Source organism: Falco cherrug, chromosome 9 (genome assembly GCF_023634085.1).
Source record: "Falco cherrug isolate bFalChe1 chromosome 9, bFalChe1.pri, whole genome shotgun sequence".
NCBI lineage: Eukaryota > Metazoa > Chordata > Aves > Falconiformes > Falconidae > Falco > Falco cherrug.
In genome coordinates, this window is record NC_073705.1 from 52848849 (window position 1) to 52867273 (window position 18425).

The 18425-nt window shown below is 42.2% G+C and overlaps 1 protein-coding gene across 1 annotated transcript in view; it reads right to left on the reverse strand.

Moving 5' to 3' along the window:
* Positions 1-18425, reverse strand: part of CPXM2 (carboxypeptidase X, M14 family member 2) — a 79256-nt gene that overhangs the window by 49141 nt on the left and 11690 nt on the right. The window contains exon 2 of the mRNA XM_005439237.3: positions 3352-3461. Within this exon, the coding sequence (XP_005439294.3) occupies positions 3352-3461 (110 nt within the window). The remainder of the gene's footprint in view (positions 1-3351; positions 3462-18425) is intronic.

Below are 18425 nucleotides of genomic sequence, written 5' to 3' on the forward strand. Positions count from 1 at the left end.
TGCCCTCTGGAGGTCCCGGCTTAATCACCACGTTTATACAGGACCAGGAGCAAACTCAGGTGCAAGGTCACAAGAGAAGCAGATCCTAGAAGGTCTTATCCAGTCCTGCTAAGCCTGTCCTTCCTTGGACTAAAGCATACACGGACTGATTAATTTCATATGCTTCGAATGATCTAAACAGAAAAAGACCCAAACCCTCAGAAGCCTTTGAAAATCTTAATTATTCTGTGAATTCCCTGTGACCTGAGGTAATGCCAGTTACCTGGGGTGAGCCCTGAGCTTCTCAGCTGACTTCACATCAGATGATGAGGTTGAGCAGCATGAGCTTTGTCTTATTTCAGGGAGGAACACAACAGTCACATGAACATCGCGATGGCACTGTAGATACCCAGACCATGCCACAGGGACAGCAGCCCATAAAATGACTCAGTACCACACAGACCACAGTGCGCTGGGGAAACTTCAGCAGAATATTGGACTCTCAGAGCCTCACTGGCTTGGTCCAAGCGTTTTTCTTCATGCACACTATTAAACAGCATGAAAACACAGCTGTTTGAATACCAGTGCTCTTTGCCTTTCCCCAGTGTGCCACAACCCTCCCTTCTGAGCAGCAGACAGAAATCACCAGGGACCTCATTACCCACCTGACATGTCAGCCCCCTGTAGGACCCATTCTTGATTATAAGCATATCTCTTCTGAATTTCAGTAGTATTTAAAGTCTTAATGCAAAGTAAAATCAAGCACTGAAACCCAAGTGACAGGGAAGAGATCTGCAAATTCTAAGTGGCTTTGAAAAATTTTTAAGTGCCATTAATTTTAAGCTAATCCGAAAAGCAATGGTATCTAAAGAAAAATAAATGCAAGTCCATACTTTCAACTGTGCCCGTCATAGTAGTAACTCTAAGCGGTCAAGGAGTTTAGGGAATTAGCGTTTCTATACTATACAGATAAGCTTTCAGTAAGGGTAAAAGCTTTTGATTTGAGGATTACAAGAAATCTTTATTAGAGGTAAAGATGTAGCAGAGAAAAGGGGCTACTTTTCAACAAGGAAAGCCAGAGAAATCACTTTGCTGTAAGCCAGATGTTGTGGGGTTATTTGTACGTGAGCCTCCCACAGACCTGCGATCAGGTAAGCCCCTATATCAGAAAAGAGCTTTTGGATGATAAGGAGAATCAACCCACGTAGAATTGCCCCGTGTAAAGCAATATAAAACAAGACGAGGCTTCCAAGTTTTACCCCCTTTAGTAATATGAAAATCTGCACCAAGAAGCAGCGTGCCATTGTGAAGCCTTTGTTCACCAGGAAAAAGCCACCACCTTTTGAATGGAGAAGACTAAAACCCCAGTTTGCACTGGACAGGAGGTCCCTTCACCCATGGCTCTGTGCACACTCCAGGGACGGCTCAACAGCCCCTGTGCTGCAGAGCTCATTCTCCCAATAAATGCAAAGAAACTGTCGCCACAGAACCGGCAGAAGGATTACAGCTGCAACGAGCAGGCACGGCTGCTATCCGTGCTGCCCAGCAACTGGAGATGGGACAAGAGGAGCAGGGGCTGTGAGGTCCTAGGAGAGAGGCCACCAAAAGAAATGCACTTGGTCTGATCCGAGCTGCTGACGCTTGCAGGGAGAAAGACCCGAGTGGCACCTCACTTCTGCTGGCTTGCCCACAAAAGGCTTCTTCTGGAGGCTCCGAGCTATATTTCGGGGAAACATCATCCATAGGTAAGACTCTTACACCTCTCCATTTATTTTAGTGCAGTGTTACTGGTGATGACAGGACACCAGGCTAGATGGACTTCTGGTCTAAACCTGTACGGTTGTTCTTGTGTTTAAATAAATGGAACTTCAACACCAGCAGGAAAAATGAGGAACTATAACCAATTCGGAGGCTTGCATCACAGTCCTGGATCTTATGCCACTACGTTAACAAACCCGTAATAAAATAACTGAATATTCCTACAGAACCCATCTGAATCTTATCTGTATACTATTTTTGAGTTTCTGACTTTTTTTTTCCCTAGCAGAGAACGTCAAGCAGAAATGCAAATGACCCCACTCAGACCTCAAAAGAAATTAAAAATGAAGGCTTCAGGTAAGACCTCACGTTGCACCCACCCTGCTGTACCCACACACTGGCACACTTGGAAAGGACAACCCCACTCCTGCTTCTGCACTGGTCTCCTGCCACTCACCTCCAGCTGGCTCTGTCCTCTGTGTGGCTGCATAGCAAAGTGGCTCATGGAGATTTCTGACCAGCATTAGCGGATTAAAACAGACACACACAAAAAAATAAATAAAATATGTGTGTATGCCAGTTCCCCCCCCCCGGGAAGCTCACAGAGCTGCTTACACAGAGGCACTAGAAGAAGCTGAGGCAAAGGGGAGGCAGCCCCGTGGTGGGATTTTAACCACAAGTGGTCCCTCCCCCCAGCAGCCCCCCACCGTTACACTGTGGTGGGCACCAGGTGAAACTGCACTGCTGACTAGCACTGATCCTTCCTAGTCCCAGTCTTAGTTCATTAGCTAGCAAACCCTTTCAGCTGGAGAAAAAAAAAAATCTAACAGAGGGTCTAATAATAAAAGGTAACCTAAATAAAATAAATAAACTTTAATAAATAAACTTCAGGGATTTGTCATTGCTGACTTGGCGCTAGAATCCTTATGACTACGACTTTAAGTTTTAAACGTTGTACTTTGTCATCCCAAAGTAACATTTTTACATTGGAAAAGACTGTATTTCAGAAAAGAGCACTAATGAAGTGGAAAACATAAACATAAGAAATGGGAAAATAGAATTTGGTCCTGTAAAGCACCTAAGCACATCTTTAATATTAAATAAAAGAAGCTAAATGAGATTGTAGGCTAGTGACTTCTGAATTGAAGGGTTTATGGTAGTATAATCATTGCCTCTGAGAAATTGCCTTAGGGCAAGTTCTTCACTTGAAACCACACTTTCAATTAACCATTGTCATTAACTACAGACAAACAACAAAAAAACCCCAGCTGGCTGTGTGAGCTCCCTTCCAGGCTGGTTCTTAAAGGAGCTGGGATCTCTTGCAGCTGGGAAGGGAGCAGTTCTGGGCTGCCCCCACCTCTGCTTGCTCGTAGAGGTCTGTTTGGGTTTGCACTGTCAGCATGCTCAATGTGGAGTTTTTTTCTGCCTAAGCCCCACGAATCTAAAGGTTATCCATCAGCCTGCTTCACTTCTGTAATTCCAGTGTTTCCCCTTCATTTGAATTACATGAGCTGACAAAGTAGTCAGAAAGGATAACCATCCAGGGGTTCTCCGTATACAGCAGTGCAACCTCCAGCCATTCTCCCACTCAGGAGAAAAAAAAATCGATGTTACCTGAATATTAAGCCTTCCTCTGTGGGCCCCCAGGCCATACCGCTTCGCTGTAGAGGCGTGGAGCTGGAAGTCAGTAATTTTTAATGTCTCTAGACCAAGTGGAGGACAATCTACAAAACAAAAGGTTGATTAAAATTTAATTTAACCCCCCCCCAAAACAAAACAAAAACCCAAAACAAAACAACAAAATCCACAACAGAAACCAAACGAGTATTGAAAGTTTCTGGATTTCAGTCGTGCCAAGCTGGCTGGGGTCCTCAGCTGGCACAAACGAGCCCAGCACCGCTGAAAGCGATGAGAAATGGCAGCTCTCATCAAACCACCAAAGCAGTGCTGGCTCACACTAGCTGAGGATCTGGCTTTCTGAGGGTCCCAGGTAGTTATCGTTGCTTGCTGTAGGCTTCAGTTTCTCACAGATATGCACAGTATTTCCCGTCAAGTGCTTTTCAGTCCAAAAATCCCGTAAAATGGCCTTTTATTTTTCTCTCTTTTTGGCATTTTCTTTTTCATCTCTTGTTTTGATTATCCCCGCCTCCCCCTCCCCGTCCTCATTCCAAGCTACTGTATGAAGTTATGTTTCTAATTAAAGTCTGTTCTGGAAACTTCAATCCCAGTCCCTCCGGTTGCACAATAGCATCTGTTACAGAGGTCTGGGAGGCCAGACAGCTGAGCTCCGCAGAGGTAATGACTAAGCACAAAGAGGGCAATTTGGAAACAAGGGGCCAACTCTGTAAGCTCCAAATTGTGCAAAGCCTTGAAGAAAGCCCAGCAGATGCCATGACTTCAGCAGCTAGCCAGCAAGGCAGCAGCCTAGAGCCTGGAGCTCTGGCTTTGGAAGAGAAGATGTTGGAAAGAGTCTACTTCATGATTATCAGAAAAATGTTCCCCTGTACAACAACCCCAGCCACCACGGGATTTAAGTCTCTCACGAGGCTTAGCATATTTACCCTCAAAACAGTGTGGTGAGGAGGCGAAGACCCTCAGTCAGTGGCTCAGAGGAGGCGAGCAAAAGCTCAGAGAGATGCTCAGCTGTACCCCAGAGCACAATTCAGAGACCCTGAAGTCAGCACCAGCTGGAATTGGAAAGTCTACATGGGGCTGAGGGAAAGCAGTGGCAGACTTACTATTTAGATCAGGTACTTGTTAGGTCAGACTGGGTTTTGCACTGCTGTGGCCATATCAGTTCTGGGTTTGGACAGAGGACAGATTTTTTCTGCAGTCAGGTGTGGGAGGTTTGCTGTACCTCGCACGACAGGGCTGTAACAGAGACAGGAGCCGAGCACCAGGCGTGGAGCTCAGGCCACATTTCCAGCCCCCAGGCCACCCCTCCAGACCCCAGACCATCCCTCCTCACCACCTGCCTCACAGCTGGGGCTGCCATCTCCCCTGTGCCATGGTTGCTGGAGAATCGCCGGAGCTCACTCCCATGCCCTGTACCTGTATCCCACTTTACATATATATTTTTAATCACTCACCAAAGTGTCATGAGGGTATGTACCTGAGAATTTATTTCATCCTGGCGGTGTCTAACTTTCAGGTGTACTTTTGCACAAACTGGCAAAATGTATGAGACCTCCTATGCTCCTCCTTAGCTCATAACAACCTAAAATCCCTCAGGAAAAATGTTACGTGCTGTCAATTCACACTAGTATTTCTTTGTTCATCCCTAGGAAAGTTCTCATACAAATCCAGGGCCAAATGTCTCCATCAGAGGCAGTGAAGATAAATGTTAAATATTAATGTATTTTCTAAAGTACCAACAGTGATCTGAGTCTTACACAAGAGACAAAATATAGACAGGTCCTCATTTCAAAGAGCTTTCAATCTAATTATCCGAAACAGAGAAGAGACAGGATGTATAAGGAAAGCCAGAGGAAGGAATAGCTCAGAGGATTTTTGTTTCATTGGCTGATTGTTTTAATTGCATTTCCTTATAGAGTGTTTCATCTTTCATCATACTCCAACTGGAAGAAATCTCAGGCTCTGTCAGATCTCTACCAGGAGTAAATTACACCAGCTGGGAACTGCCTGCCTTTCCTTAACAAGTTCAGTCCTTATGACAGGTTTGGAAATCAATCTCATGGTGTAATCCTGCAGAAGCATTTGCACTTCGGTATATTTTACTCTGTGAATAGTCTCACCGTTCCCAGGCGTGCAAAAGCTACCCAGAAGTACCCTGGCCAGGTCTGAGCTGCAAGTAAAAGCAAGCTGCTTTTACAGTTCATAAAATATCATTTAATTTGTTCATACTACACCTACAAGGCTAAGGGGCAACCTATGGGTACTGCTAAGAGTTAATAAAAACCCAGAAAATTTCCCACGAATGGAAGAGCCAGCTCCATCAGGAAGGGTTCCACGGAAGCTCGGTCTCTTCCAGGTTGCATTTCTCAGCCCATTCTCGGCTACCAGACGGGAGCGAGGGCTTACGGAGCTGCCCTGGAGCAGCCGGCGCATCGCTGCGCATGGGACACACAGCCACGCCACCAGCAGCCCCTTCCCGCTCCTCACCATTGCTCTCTTCCGTAGAAAGCCCTATTTTCATGAACCCTGTAGGAAATTCACTCATTCTGAGCCAGGCAGCTGCCTGGCAGACCTGGCTGAAGTTACCTGGAGTGACATACAGCTGCCAGTGCATGTACGAGAAGCGGGTTTGGTTTTATTCAGACTGCAATGTTACTAATTGACTATAAAACTGCAATATTCTTGGGTTGCCTGTGGGTTCAGGGAGGGTTTTTCAGACTGCAAGACAGGTATTTACGGGCTGACAAAATTGTGTGCATTATCTCTGTTTCTAGAGAAACTGAAGGCTAATAATAGACTCAAAAAAGTTCATATGGATCTCAGTTAAATATGCCTGACTGCTCTTTATTTTCAAAGGATTAATTATTTGTATTGTCTGTGAATGCATCAGATTAACAGGCCGATATTATGAAATGCTCAGTTTAACAGGAGTTTTCAATTAAAGCAAGATTAGGCTGGCGGGAGCTATCTATGAGGTGCGGTATAGATACCTTTGGTGAACACGGTGCAATACGTTGTTAACCATATGCTGTCCTTTCTCAATGTGCTCAAGCCTTACAGTATTTCAAGTGAAATCATTGGGATCTTTATGATCAATTCAACAGTATCCAGGAATTTATTTTACTGTTATTTATATAAATTAGTAGGAGACTCCGTAACTTGCTTTCTCTGGAACTGAACTAGACTTTAAGCTGTGACTTCACTAACTCACCAAAACACGTAAAGGGTTGGTTTTTTTTCTTTTAACTTGGAAAGAAAAATCAAGTATTTTGCTCCAATACTTGTCTGAAAATTAATGAAAAACGTTCCTTTCACTGTTGGTGCCTCTTTCTCCAGTGACCATCCCAAACTGGGAACAGAGCAGCAGGATTCTCCATAAAAGACCATTGACCTTTAAGATGTTTCCATCTGTGCAGCTCTGCACGGGGATGATATTCTTGGAGTCACCATGCCTATTGTTTGCAGTAGCTTTGATGTATGGCATTTGTGCTGTTTTCCAGAAGAGAAGACCTTTGATTTTGCTTTTAAAAAAAATTGTCTTCTATTTATAACCATAACATTTGACTATTAACACTTTAGGAATATTTTTTTTTTTCCACATGCATATGAATTCCAGCATCAATAAGGGGATGAAAAGATGAGCATATTAGACTAAAACATCAAACTGTCATGTACAGAGATGGTGTGGACAAATTTGTCAGTATGGCTTCATCTGATTAACTCCAAGTTACTCATTATAATACAACACAATCCACCTAAAGTTGCCATTTCGCTACTGAAAAAAACAAATCCTGAGTCATACTGTGAATTAGAACTTTAGGTAAGTTATTTTGTTGGTGTGTCCCTCCTACTTCCTAAAGCTACTAGAAATAACCAGAAAAACCTATTTTTGAAAAACATACAGGAAAAGAAACGGATTTTTGGCATTCATGAAGACTGTACTTTTTAAAATATCGTTTTAATGTATTTTATTTAACTTTAAGAAATCTTCCATACAGCAATGAAAATTGCCACACAATCAGTAAGACTGTCTTAATGACATTGTATTCTCCATGCTAGTTTTAAAAACCCTTGCAGGAGCTACAAAAACTGGGTAGCATGAATAATCAGAGCAGTTCATACCTTATAGATTCAACTGGAAACGACCTAGCAAATTGGTAATTTAACTGGTTGAAAAAGTAATCATTATAAAAGAAAGGAAATTCAACTTTGACTTTCAAAGACATTTAAATCCACATACTACGTACATAACAAAATGCAGCTAGAGTATTTATGTTTTAGAGCAATCGAAAAGCAAGCATTAAGCTTGCAGATGCAGGGAAGAGGCTGTTATGGACATTTCTGTCTTCCTGGCCCATATCCAACCGTGATTTTGTGTGTGATTTGCAAGCATGAATAGGTATTCACTTGAGAAACAAGCCACTAATAAGATGTCTGGATCAAATGAATTAATTCCAAGACCTAAAAAGGGATGGGGTTTGGATTCAGTCTTAATAACATTTGTACCTTGAAGAGTGTTCTTGTGAGGTTTGTATTTCAAAAAGCTTTCCTATTAGCTGTGTTAAATGGCTGTATCTCAGTGTCCATTATTTTCAATTATGCTTCTGCTAGCCAGACAGGTGATTGTATCCCAGCTACGGGCAGCGAGGCATGTCTGATACTTCGACAACATTAGCAGTCGCCTATCCCTTGAAGTAAAGAGGAGGAAACACTTGAGAATTACTTCAGTCACAACCTCATCTCTTGAAATCTGAATTTACCAGTTATAATTTAGGGCTTGCCTGTACTGAGAGCATTACCTGAAGGAGCCACTGAGCTCCCTGCTCAAGACAGCATCAACTCAGCTTGCAATCTCAGCACGGCTCGGTGCAGGGGTGTTAGCCAGGTCTGCAGTTCCAGCCTCATGATGGCTGTGCCCTCCTGACAGCGTATCTTCCACCAAAAGCTGGTCAAACCCCCCACCTTCTGCAAAGCCAGCTTCTTTATACCTGCAGTATAATTACAGCTGCTCTGCTGCAACATTAGCTGTTCTTTATGGTAAAACTGTATTAGCAGGCATGCTTAGAAACACACTGATTCCATAAGTAGAAGACATATGCATGAGCAAGGCAAGGAAAACACTTCTGTTCATCTTTATTGCCTAAATCATTAATTTATTTTATTTTCTTCTGGTCGAAATCAAGATTGTCAGATAAGCACAGATAGTATTTTTTATCTCACGTATCAAATAAGGATGCATTTGGAAATTATTCTGTACTGCTCTTTCAGAGGCACAGTAGATAAATGACCGTTTTATTGAAATAATGTTTTCCATCAATTTAGGACTATGTTCAGTTTTTCAAATGGAAAGAGAAAATGAAGCATCTTGTTTCCTCCTCACTTGTATTTTTAAGAGCCACGCTTATAATCCTTTTCAATTCCTGCAAGCCTGTGCTTGTCTAACTCCTCATGCAGAGTGATAATCAGATCGAGCAATGGAGAAATATCAGCCTTGTGCAGTCTGACAGTCTCCTTGACATTTGGAGGTAGAATGTACACTATTTATTTTCCATGATTCTAAATGTGTTTTAGCTCCAGGAGTTCATCATTTTTAAACACCTAAGAATCCCCTTGCACTTCAGAACATTTGTTTGGAGAGAAAGGATGTTGCACTATAGAGATGCAGAAGTTCAAAGAAGACAAGAGGAGGTCAAGGCAGTGCTGACGGTGTGCTAACACAGAATTTTCTCTATCCAAAAAAATGTTTTTAGTGCCAGTATTTTTCGTTGCTGCTGGTATCTGTAGCTTTGCATTTGGCGCTCGAGCTTTTACCACCAAAGTCAACAAAGAACATCATTATGATATAAATGAAGACCTCATCACCCTTCCAGTTCAACTGATTTCTCGAAGTTGTGCATTTTCCATCAAAACATACACTGCCAGTACAATTTTCAGTATTGCAGAGCATCCCAAGTTATCACTGCATTCAGCAGCAACAATAGACGCTGAAGTTTGTTGTTTTTTTTTAAATTATGCTGATCAGTTTAGAGGGTCACAACCACGTTGCACGCCTTGGCCTTAGTGTGGCCAGAGTTTGCCCAAGTTGGGGGATGACAGTGGTCAGCAGGCATTTACAGCAACAGAGATGATCTGTCAGTGTTGGAAGGGAAGCAGGTATGGTGCCAGCCTGACGTGGTCCAGGGTGCTATTTCTAGTAACAACCTATCACTGTAATTAATACCAGGTTTTTTTCTTTCTGTTAACAACCTATCACTGTAATTAATACCAGGTTTTTTTCTTTCTGTAAACCCATTTGCCTATCAGACTTAGCTATAGACTCATCCCTTCTCTGGAGACCTTGTTCTCTGGGGACTCAACACATAGCTTGCCGGCAAAGTACCGTTAGGTATCTCACGGCAAAATGCCATGTAATAAGACAGACTTAGCTTTAGATTTAGATTCCCCCTTTTTTTTTTTTTTTTTCCTGGTTCATCCCCCAAGGTAGATGCAGAAATTAGGCCTTGTTTAAGCAAAACACTTAAACATATAATTAATGAAGAAGATGCAAATCTGTGAAGCTACTGATATAGGTAAGTTAAGCATACAATTAAGCATATATTTTGGGGGATTAAGACTTTAACACTTCTACTATTCATACTATTCTTCTATCTTTATGACCTTGGACAAAAATTCTTAATGAGGTTAATATAATAAATTTTACCCTAACAGCTAACTTTTTTTTTTTTCCTATGAAATTGTAGTTGATAATTCATCTTCCAACAGCAGACACTTTTAATGGAAACTCTGGCAGTCTAATTCTTGTGTTTCAAGTGATACTTAGGTCACAGGTATGCAAAGTATTTTAATACTGCAATGAACCTGAAAGGCAAAATAACAGGAAAATCACATTTCTGCTGACCTGTTACTTGCTAGAAATTCCTTGCTTTTCTGTGATGGACAGCCTTTGAGGAGGCTGAATTAAACAGAACAAGGTTCTCTGTTTTCTCAATAATTTTTATATTTACAGTCTTAGGATTTGTGGGGGGAACATGGTCTAGCTAAATTTTGCTGTTTTGACGATGTGTTTGTGAAAGTGTGAAATTTCCACAGATGTTCATGAGTCACACTCTATACTTGGTATAGCCCAGCTTTTCCCTGGAAACAGGTCCATAGATTTCAGTCTGAGCAATTTTCTGACTTTGTTCACATCCAAAGTATTGGTGGCAATACATACTAGTTTCTTTTCCGGCCTGGATTCAGGCCACCAGCCCCCATGCACCCCAGATTAATTAAAGCAGTACAGGAAGATGAAGGTTCTTCAGGCACACACACAGTTTCCTTTTATTTGCTTTTTCCTATAAATTCATTCCCAGGGCACGAAAAGAACAAACCAAGAAATGTGCACTTACAAACAAATCCCCTATACAGAAGTTAAAATACTGAATTATAGTCCCAGATCAAAGATCAAATAAAGGATTAAATAGATGCCAAAATTTTATATCCTAAGACAACATTAATTGTTCTCTAATCAAAGCTGTATATTTTTCTAGGACAAGCAACAAATACTGCATGGGGGTTTAAGATGTTGGGAACTTCTCTCAGAAGGAAAGGGCAATATTTATCACACTGCTGCAACATACACATCCTTACGGTTGCTGTTGAAGATTGGAAAAAAAACCCAAACCCACAAAACCACAAACACTTGGTTAAAAGCCAAAAAGCCCAGCTCTGTTAGAGGTCTGACCCGAAGCCTCAGGAGGAACATTTTCATAGGCTCTGGGTGAGGGGGAAGCCTAAGGAGGCTCACACTAGTGTTTCCCAAGTGATACCTCAGAGCTGCTTTTGATGATCAGATATGCCTTTTCTTTGCAACCACCTTCTCCAGTGGCTGCCTCTGGACCAAGGAGCTGTGTTTTGACAACCTTGTAGCCTGTGGGAGGGAGGTGATTTTTAATTCCTAGCTTGCTTGCTTTGTCTTCCAGGTAAACACGCTCCTTTCCCTGCTAAGACTCTCACCAGAAGATTTGCTGCGTCCATCTTTCACGTGTCCCGTGCTACCCACGCTTCAAAAACTGAACCAGCTCTTTTGGAAAGGAGTGGTGGCACAAGGACATCCCTTAGAGTCAGAGGCAGCAGGCAAGAGTGAAAGCCCTGGGACATTTTCAGGGCCACCAAAGTTGTGTCCTCACTGTATCTGATACCAGGGACACACAGAGCCTTTCCACGGTGCACAGACACCACATGCTTCCATGCCTTCTTTATGCCACCATGCAACAGCTGGCATGACTGGGCACAACAGTTACTTGGAAAGTTGCAGGGTACAGACTGTGTGCAAGGGTAAAAGTGTCTCTTCTGCTTCCAAGGTTGAGAGAAAATTCAGCAGTTAAAGGTAAATACAGAATAAATTAAGAGTTATCTTGATCCTTTAGGTCAGGTCTGACCTGAAACTAAACATTTCTGAGATTCAGAAAGTCCTTTGTATTTTTCTTCTGTTATTTTTCACATTTTTTCACCCTCACACATACAGGTTGTGGCTGGTTCTAGATGCAAAAGAGTGCATTTAGCAGGAACAGCTTCTATTATTCCCGGCACAGCTGGAAGCAGGACTTTCTGGAAATCCTGTTCTCTGGGAATTTTGCAGCCAAGCTTTCAGACCCGGGAGGCTCATCTAAGCTCCAGATACCCTTTACATCCCCTGAGCTGCCTACTGCTGCCATCGTACAGCCTGCCTAGGAGATGATGTGATTTATGACATGGACGATGCGAGAGCCCAATCCCACATGCACACAGTCAGCATGCTTGGGCACAAAAAGCATTCCCCATTTTTCCTCCTGGCCCTGTTTCTTGCTGCTTCTGGTCCTTCTGCTCAGGGGGCAGAAGCAACCATACCCATACATGCCTGCAGGCAGCAGCATCCTCCAGGTGGAGAGGTGGGTAGGTATGGAAACACTGTCTGTAGCTCTTGCATGTCTTAAACTGGCTTCACCTTTCCCCACATCTCTTCACGAGAAGAGAAAGGCAGAGGAAAGGGAGGTGCAGGCAGGCATCCCAAGTTTCTGCCTCGCTGCCCATGGGAACACCTTGCTGACCTGACATAGGAAAGGATGAGGGTGGGAATCGTACTGCAAACCGGGTCATGGCATCTCATTAACAAATGAGACAATGTAAGGACAACTTGCATTCAGTGAGGACCATCAGCATATAGAGGCATTAAGTATTATTCTAGGCATAGCCCCGGGAAAGGTTTCAAGATGCTCATGATACAAGGTATTATTAGCATCCAAATCTGACAAGTCTTCCATATTCTCTACAAAGGAATATGTGTACTTAGTTCTGAAAAAGATGTATTATCGCCTTTAATGGTCAAAAAAATGCAGCCTGAGAAATATTGTATCAATTCTTAACTTTATTATGAGCTTTGACTAATGCTGAGTTTTGTGCTATTAATTTTAAAATGTCTCCTCTGAAGTTTTTCTGAAGCACAGGATGAAGACTTCCTGCAATTCCAGCTAAAGCCACAAAACCGAGTACAGCCATCAAAAAATATCTTTTTTTTTTTTTTCCAGAGTCAAATAAATAGAGTTAGCCAAACAATGGAGAAATAAAATGAGACAGACTGCTCGCACACAATGGCTGGCTATAGGACTGAAACTACCATTAAATATGGATATCTGTCCAATGTCTTCATGCCAGAAATAGCTTAAAATATCAAATCACTGAGGTATACCGCAAGAACAAAGATTCTACAATAGGAACAGTGATTGTAGCCATTAAAAATAAACACTGAAACTCGGAATAACATTAACAAGTACAAAATCAAGATGGAAAAGAGCTGCTATCTTAAGATACAAACCTGGCTCACTTAAGACACCTTAAAAGTGCTAAAGTTTAATCACTTTAGCAATTCAATTTGAGTGTATTTTACCAAAAATAGTACAACTGTATAAAAACAGTTGTATGAGTATAACATTGGCTTACGGTGCAATCATTTTTCCTCCCCCTCTATGAAAACTGTAGTAGCAACTTTATACAAAAATATATCCATAGTTAGGTATAACGCGTTCACTATGCAGTTGTATAGAGTAACAGCATAGTCATTAAATTCCTTAAACGTTAATAACCTGGAAAATGTCCCTAACTTTGGGCCCTGGAAATATACATCTACCAAGAATTCTGCCAGCTTTAAGGATTTTGCAGCAGAGCCACCTTTTTGTAGCAAAACAGGGATCCCAGGAGCACAAGGGAAGTATCCAAGTTGGAGGACATAGGAAAGGTGCTGTATATGCTCAGTCATGAGGATCAGAATTACACAGCTGGGGCTATAGTAGACCTAGTGGTGAAATACACATGAGCAGCTTCAGCAGTTCTCCAAAAACACCTCATTTCACTAAAATAGATGGCACTACTATGATATCACGCAGTTTTCACCTTCTCACTCTCCTAAGCACACCCGTGAAGCCCACACACATAGAGCAGGAGAAACCTGAGAGATTGTAAAGGAGGTCTCATTAGCAGGGACGAGCCATTAAATTTTATTGCCACTACTATAGTTACCTCCACTCCCAAGTACTAAATTTACACTTGAGAAAGATTGAAATCATCACTTCTTGGTCAGTACTACTTAATGTTATTCAACCTTTAATCAAGTTAAGCTCTAGCACAGACCAAACTATATTTCTTTTACTTTTCCATAAGGTGGAAAACATGCTGAAAATGATACTGAAACAGATGGATCAGCTTCCTTTGATGAAGCAGTCCAAAGCCTAACACAAGTAAATCAGGGATGAAGACAGAATCACTTTGCTGTTCAGTTTTGGATTTCATAGTAGGCTGTTTTCTACCAGTTTAGCTTTCTGACTTAGCTCTTGATGGGAGCCAGCATGATGTAGTATGTGCTATGCCTTTAGGCAGCAGACAGTCATTAGTCATCTTAGTTGTGAGTTGAAATGTCATCTTTCATTTTTTCATGATTAAAACTAAAAATGCACATTTACCAACAGAACGTAGAATAGAAGTAGTCTGCATCTGCAGAGACCTAGGTGAATAATAAAGGATCATCTTTCCGAGAATCATTCCTCCCCTGCTGGTTTGTGAAAAACTAATCTGTGTCAGTTTTAAATCTTCCAAAAGAATATGCTGCTAATTAGAAATGACATTAAAATTTGCTTCCTCTGCACGTGGGCAAACAGAGCTGCAAACACACCTCCATGCAAGACGACCCTCAAAGATGGGCTGACCACTTCAGCAGAGATGGCCGAGCCAACCATCATACCCCAGCACCCCGCCGTGCTTTCACCCCTTGCAGTTAACGGTGCTCCTCTGGCAGGGGTAGCAGTGCTGCCCACGCCGAGGCAGCACCACCCATGGCGTGGGGGCGGCTGCTCCAGCCTTAGAGCTTATCTGCGAGTCCTCACCCGGCACAGCCTGGTCTCAGTCCCTGTCTAACCCTCCTCCTCCAGGTTGCACATCTGGGCTAAATACTCGACCTATATAGACAGCCCGAGACAGGAAATACCTAAAAGCAATCCAACTTGGTTTTAAAACCTTTTATAAAGTGTAAGTCTCAGTTTATGGAGACCTGGTGTGTCTGCTCTAGCAGTGACTTTAGACATTTATACTTTTTTTTTCCTAACATCACATCTGTTGTTATTATTTCATATGAACTAGTAAGAGGAATGAATAAAAACAAAGTCACCGTAGTGCCTGGAGCTATCTATTGCTCAGACAATGATTTCAGTAGAAAGTTGTGTGTTACAGATAACCTGAAATCAAATTTCGTGCACCGTCCCAACCCTGAAAAAGGAATCAGTTTGTATTTTCTATCACACAGGAAAATAAAAAAAAAAAAATTAGTTGGATTGTTTGCTTGCCACTTAATTATTCTTTTGGATGGACTTTTTAAATTGCCTGGCTAATTCAAGCACAGCTCTAAGTACCAAAAAGGCAGAAGTGACTAATATATTTAAAGTCCCAAACAGTGGAAAACAATTTCAGCAAAGGGATAAAAAACTGGCCGAGTGCACATAGAAAATAACCAGAGGTTCTTTGGATACACCCAGAAGTCCTGAAAAGCAAAAGATTTAGGAACTCATATAACAGAGCTTTCTTCTTTCCTTTAAGGCACCCTATGTCCAAGCTGTTGCACCCTTGAGAAGCACCCTGCAAGCAGAGTATTTCAGTTTGAAGAAAGAGGAAGCAAAACCCCAAGAAACAAATAAATCCCTAAGTTTTCAGAAAATCAGATCCAGGCCTCGATTGAAATGTGACTACCCTCATTAAAAAAAAAAAAGAACAAAAAGAAAAGGGGAAAGTGTAAAGAGCAGAGGAGTGGAATTGCTGGGACGCAGGGAATCCCACTGGAAAATGCACCATCGATGAAGAATTCTAAGGATAGAGCCCAGCTTGCAAAGGCAATTCATTATTCCCTAAAGTAATTTCTGAAAAAAGGCATGATTTTTAAGAGCTCAGAAAACACCACATGCACCCTGCAGTTGGGCTCTCCCTTTGGCACATTTTACCAGCTGTGCTTCCCACGAGCTTTTGCTCACCTTCCTAAAGGATTTCAGCTTCCAGGTGACTTTTTAGCTTTCACATTCACATCGTGAAGACAGCACTTTGCACATACCATAATCCACCCGTTTTACTTCCCCTTCTCTACCTGCCTTCAAACTAGTTATGGAAGAGCCAATTTAGGGAACTAAAAAAAAAACCTCCAGCCCAGGCAAGCACCAGGGTTCCGTGGCTTTAACATCTCAGTTAATATCTTTTAAATATCGAGCATACAGCATTTTCACAAGCTTCTCAGCTTCCTGCCTGCAGAAAGAGAATTGCTAAAAATACCATGAAAAAGATAGGGCTCTTGATATTTCTGAGCTGATCGGAGGGGGGAACTGGAGGTTCAGCTGTTATGAAGCTCCAGCTCCATGCTACAAAGCAAAGGAGCTGAAACAGTTCAAGCAAGGTTCACACAAATATCTCAAAGGGTGGGCACCTCTCCAACTCAAATGACTGAGTGTTCAGAGGTCCTTCCTCCCTGTTCCAGCTTCCTACGATCTTGCAGCTTTACACAGCCCACAAAAGATTCCCCAAATTCATTCTGTGTAAACATCTTTTCTGCTTTGTTTAACAATTCAGCCCTGGTCCAGCAAAGGCTCATAGTCACAGGCTAAATGTTTAGCACATAGGCGGCTTCACTGATTGAAAGCTAAGTGTGTCAGAAGCTTCAATTATATGAAATGTGAGTTATTAGTGAGTTTAAAATCGCATGCAGGCATGTCTGCTGGCTCCAGGCTAAAAGCCCAAAGATCCAAACCAAAGGCAATGCATTTACCAGCCTGTGGACCCAATGAGGACTGCTCAGGAAAGCATTCAGATAAACCCTAATATATAGCACTTGCCCAGCGAGGTTTGACATCCTTTCGCACGATAAAAGCATCATGCTAGCAATAGCCCATGTTGTCACCGAGAGAGTCCCTGTCCTCACTGCAAAATATGAACGGTGTAACGTGAAAAGCAAAGGCCATGATTTGGGACTTACCATTAACTCAGCTGCTTCCTTGAAGAACCCAAGAAGGAGAAGCTCCTTCCCACCCACAGGAACTGGTAGTATTTATTAAGCATAGGTATTCTGCACTTGAAAAGCCATGGAACAGAGAAAGCTTTGAGGCAAGCTTCCCCGAGCATAACCCCCACCCCATTTCTCAAGTTTCTAATCAGGAGGAAAATCGTCTGATTCAGGATTAATGAATAGAAATATAGAAGAGTTTTGCAAAGGAATAGTTCTGTGCTGTTTTCTCTCCACTTTTTCAAAGACCCCTGTGGCAGTTTAGCTGCATAACTCCATACTAGCATTTTTTGTCATATTTTGGAAATTTTCTCATTCTATTCATCTTGTAAGAGTGTAGGGGCTCTACATGTATGACTGCCACTTGACTAGCATTCAAGCATCAAAAAACCCCAGGTACATAATTGCTGTTTGCATATTAGCAGTATCAAACAAGACACGTCTGCAATTATTTTGTATTCCACGTGCTACTAATACCCTTCATCATGATTTGGGTTATTTAGAAAGCAGACCTATAAGACATTGTTCCCCCACTCCACCCCAGCCCTTTCCATTCAGTAGTTTAAAATAGCACTGACTGCTTTCAGCTGCTGGCTGAGAACTTTGCTATTCATTCATTGTGGGTTTGAACTACTGCTTGCAAACAGGCATCACTTTTTTTTTTTTTAAGAAGTGTTTTCAGATCCTGAGCAACAAGCAGTAGCTTTGCAGAAAAAATGGATCAGGAGTGTATTACCCCTCACATTTTCTTTTTAAAATAAAGAATTCAGTCATTCAGGCAGACAACAGATGCTATACCTTGTGATTTCAGTAGCCGGATACCTCAACCCTCATTCCTCCTGGGCTCACGTTGTCAGCCTTTTCAAAGGTCTTTGGAAGAAAGCTCATAGCCCTCTGACTCTGTATATGATCTCCCAACCACCTGTTCCACTACAAGATGGAAACAAGATATTTTGGGGGCTCTTTACGTCATTATATGTACCTAATGAAATACCTGATGTAAAGGAACTGGACCAGATGCAAGACACTCATCTGAGGGGCCTGCAAAAGTTTTGCACTCCAGTCCTTTGCTGGGATCCAAAAACATCCAGAGGAGCATGAGGTCAGAAATATCTGCAAAATAGATGTAAAATATTTTTCTCTTTGTCTTAGCTCAGCGTGCAATGGACCCTGGCTACTCCTCCCCTCAGCACTGTTCACCAGCAGCATAAGAGCTGTTGCCTCACCTTAGGGGAAGCCTCCTGCTCCAGTGACATCCACTGAAGACTGGGGCACATCCTCATGCTGTTGGGTCATCTGCATCCTTGAGCAGATCAGAGTCTAGATTTACTATGGGAAATTCCAGTCTTCCCCCAGCCATGTGTACAGGACATCTATAATCCAGACATACTTTTGGCAGAGCTCTCAATGGAATTTTTGATTGGAATTTAAAGTGTGTAAAGAAAGTGTACTTTAAATACTCTATGGGATAAAACTGGGTCTATCCTTTGGGGTAGGGTACTTGCCATCG